This window comes from Neomonachus schauinslandi, unplaced genomic scaffold (assembly GCF_002201575.2).
Source record: "Neomonachus schauinslandi unplaced genomic scaffold, ASM220157v2 HiC_scaffold_1199, whole genome shotgun sequence".
Taxonomy (NCBI): domain Eukaryota; kingdom Metazoa; phylum Chordata; class Mammalia; order Carnivora; family Phocidae; genus Neomonachus; species Neomonachus schauinslandi.
In genome coordinates this window covers 1-3,679 of record NW_025409889.1, presented here as the reverse complement: position 1 = coordinate 3,679, position 3,679 = coordinate 1, and the positions used below count along the sequence as shown (strand labels likewise).

General features: G+C 65.4%; 1 protein-coding gene across 1 annotated transcript in view; it reads right to left on the bottom strand.

Moving 5' to 3' along the window:
- Positions 1–1,171, bottom strand: part of LOC110593961 (neurturin) — a 3,761-nt gene extending 2,590 nt beyond the window's left edge. Inside the window, exon 1 of the mRNA XM_044912322.1 lies at positions 978–1,171. Within this exon, the coding sequence (XP_044768257.1) occupies positions 978–1,146 (169 nt within the window). The 5' untranslated portion in view covers positions 1,147–1,171. The remainder of the gene's footprint in view (positions 1–977) is intronic.
- Positions 1,172–3,679: the final 2,508 nt, after the last annotated feature.

Genomic DNA, 3,679 nt, shown 5'->3' with positions numbered 1-3,679 from the left:
GGGGTCCCCCCCGCCGGGCCCGGGCCGCGCCCCCCCCCGGGGGCGGCACCCCCCCCCGCGGGTGTGGCCCCCGGGGTTGAAGCCCAGGGGCCCCCCCCCCCCCCCCCCCCCCCCCCCCCCCCCGCCCCCGGGACCGGGTTTCTGGAACCCAGTGTCTTGGGAAGGACTTTGCCGCCTGCAGGAGGAAGTGGCGGGCGGAAGTGGAGCCCGTGCCTGAGGCCACCCTTGTCCATTGTAAGGACAAGAAAGGAGGATTGTGTGGGCCGGCGGGACGGGCGCTGACTTGCACACAGGCTGCACGCAGCGCAACCCCGCGGGCGCCATGCACGCGTCGTGCCCGCGCCCGCGCCCACACCTCGGTGGGCGGCGCGGCGCCCGCGTGGACACGTGCGCGCGCACAGGAGGTCGGGACCCGCGCCCTACCCCGGGCAGGCAGGCGGGGCAGCGGGCCGGCGCCAGGGAGGAGTGGGGAGTTGGGCCGCGAATGGGAATGTTTCCACATCTCCACCGCAGGGCCTTTTCCCGCGTCCATCTCTCCCAACCTTGTGTCTGTCTATCTCTGTCTCTGTTTCTCTCCCCATTTCTACGTCTCTCGGGGTCTCCGCTTCCCCTCGGTCCCTGTCCACGGGGCAGGTCAGTGGGGACTCGGATCCAGCCTCCCTGTCCCACACCATGTGCTGCTCATGGGAGCCCCCCGGGGGGGGATGCCCAGATCTAATCTCCATCTGGACCCCTGGCCCCTGAGGGCCAGAGCCTAATTCCTTGTGACAGCTGAGCCCAGAGACCCCTGGCTCCCAGCGATCTCCCCCTGCCCCCCGCCCCACCATGACAGCTTTCCACCCCTGCCATTCCGTTGGGGGGATTCGCACCCTCTCCTCACCCCATCCAAATTAAGCCTCTGTGGCCCATGCATGAAATTCCACCGTTGTGGCCGCCCCTGTATTGGGGCAGCTGACCCAAGTCGGGGCCCGGCTTACACTGGGCCAGGCGGGCGATCCGGGCGTCCAGGGTGCGCGGCGGCCGGCGCAGTGGGGTCAGCGAGGGTCCCAGGTGGTGACTGAGGAGCAGGCCGTCCCGACACATCCAGATGGAGAGCACTGAACTGCAGAGCACCGAGGCCAAGGCTGCCGCCTTCCAGCGCTGCATCCTCGGCCTGCGGGCATGCGATGGTCAGCCCCACGGCCTCCGTCTGTCTGTCTGTCAGGCAACAAACGGGAACAGGGCGCTGGGCCAGGCACCAGGGACACGGAGCGGCCCCTGATTTCCAGCCACTTCTGCTTAATGATCAGGAATAACGTAGACATGATTCGTCAAGGAACCCGTGAACAAGGTTGTGAATAAATGCTGCCCAAGAAAGGAGTGGGCACTGTGCCAGGAGTAGCAGGGGACCCACCCCCATCTGGGGGTCCCAGAGTGCTTTCCTGAGGATTGATGGAAGTTGAGCCTTGACCAAACGTAGAAGTCGGCCAGGCACAAGAGAATGGCATCTCAGGCAGGAGGAACAGCCAGTGCAAAGGTCCTGAGGCTGGACCAAGGTTGGCCAATTGAGCCAGGAGGCTGGAGTGGCTGGAGCCCAGTGATTTTGGAGGGGAGCCTGGAAGGAGGTCAGGGCGCTCCCAGCAGGGGGCACTGTGGGACTGGGGCGTGGAGAAGACAATGTGCTCTGATGTGTTCCTAACATATTGGGGCCCTCGGGAGTGACATCCTGCCCCTCTCTGAGCCTGGGTTTCCAGACAGAGATTAAACTGATGCCCAGAAGCGGGCATCGATGGATCAAAGCTGCACTCGACCCACCACCCCCAGGCCTTTGCACAGGCCGGTCCTCCCACCCAGCATATTCTCTTCTCCTCTTCCCCACTCCCCTCCCCCTCTCAGTCTCAGCTCGGAGGGCGTCTTCCCCAGGAAGCCTTCTCCGGCTGCTCCTACTCGCGCCCTTCCTCCTCCCCAGCCCCGGGTGGGCGCAGGTGTGCACCCTCTGGGCCACCACAATGGCCTGAGCTTCTCCCGGTGAGGGACTGGTGACTCAGTGCTGGGACCGCCTAGCCCTGTGCACTGTGTGCACACAGTAGGTGTTTCGTAACGCATGCGCACTCCCGCTCACCCCGTCAGAGCCCCTTCCCGCCGCCGGGCGCCCCCGCCCGGGTTTACATTCCCGGGCCTGGCAGCCTGGTGGCGGTCCGCGCGGGGTTGGCGGTCCGCCCGGTGTAAACATTTACACGGAGCATTGAAAGCCGCGCTGGATGCCGGTCAGCGCCTGGGCTCGGCCGTGGGGTGCCGGGCGCCCCCACGCGCGCCCCTTGGGCGGCTCAGGCTGCGGGCCACTGTGCGGAGCCGGCATTTGCGTGCGATTTGCATTGCAGTTTTGCATGGACCCCGCACTGGCAGGTTCGGCGCAGTGGGTCTGGAACCGTCTCTCCCCCCACCCCACCCCCTCCCGTGGGAGCGCTGGCGCAGAACCTACAGCCTCCAGACAGTAGCCGGGGACATTTTTTTTTTTTTAAGATTTTATTTATTTATTTGAGAGAGAGAGAATGAGAGACAGAGAGCATGAGAGGGAGGAGGGTCAGAGGGAGAAGCAGACTCCCCGCCGAGCAGGGAGCCCGATGCGGGACCCGATCCCGGGACTCCAGGATCATGACCTGAGCCGAAGGCAGTCGCCCAACCAACTGAGCCACCCAGGCGCCCCTGGGGACATTTATTAAGCGCCTGCTGTGTACCAGACCGGGTGCGGAACCCACGAAGAAGACAGCATGATCTCCATTTTACAGCTGGGGAAAATGAGGCACAAAGCAGGTAGGGGCTTATCCAAGGTCACAGCTGGACAAGCATCTGGGATTCGAACCCGGCTGCAGGCGCTGCGCTGTGCTTGGCAGCCTTGGAGTCCCCCTGAGGACTTGCCCCGCTTGGGGGTGTTTGGATAGGGCCGTTTTGGGGACTGCTGGTGGCGCTGGCAGAGAATGAGCTCCCCCACACGGGGGCGTGAGAGAAAGCCGGGCCAGCCTGCAGATCGGAGGGCACTTGACCGCGCCTGGCGTGCTGCAGGAACACTGGTGGCCCATGAGGCTGGTACAGAGTGAGCGAGGCGGAGGGAGGGGAGGGGAGGCCGGGGAGGGGCCCGGGGCAGGTCACGCAGGGCCTTGGGGGCCGCGGGGAGAACATCTCATTGTCAAGCTTGTGCAGCAAGGGGAGGACAGCCCCCGAAGTTGTCAGGTGTCCAAACCCGCCCCTTGGCTCTAAAGGAGCACCTACTTTATGCTTTGGGGGCACAGAGCCCTCCCTGCACACGTCCTGCTGGGGTGTGCCTCGGTTTCCCTGTTAGGCTGGAACGAGGCCCCTGCGCCGCGCCAGGCTCTGGTCCTGGGTTTCTGCTGAGGGCTTCGCATGGGGGCGGGGGGCTGAGAGGCTGGATGGGCCAGGAGACGGCCTGGCCACGGGAGCCCCTGGTGTCCTTGGAGCCGCAGACCCCCCGGAGCTCTGATGGGGGGCAGGAAAGCAGAGGGCCAAGGGTGGAGGGGGCCCAGTAGGTGCGGCTGATAAGCGTCTGTTAACAATGGGCCTTTCAGTAAGGGGGTCACCCAACTGGTTTGTCTGTGGCAAGGACCTGACCCAGAGGGGTGCTGCGGGTGTGGCGCATGGCGCGGGGAGGGGGCCCGGGGTGCACCATGCGCGTCTCTGGGTC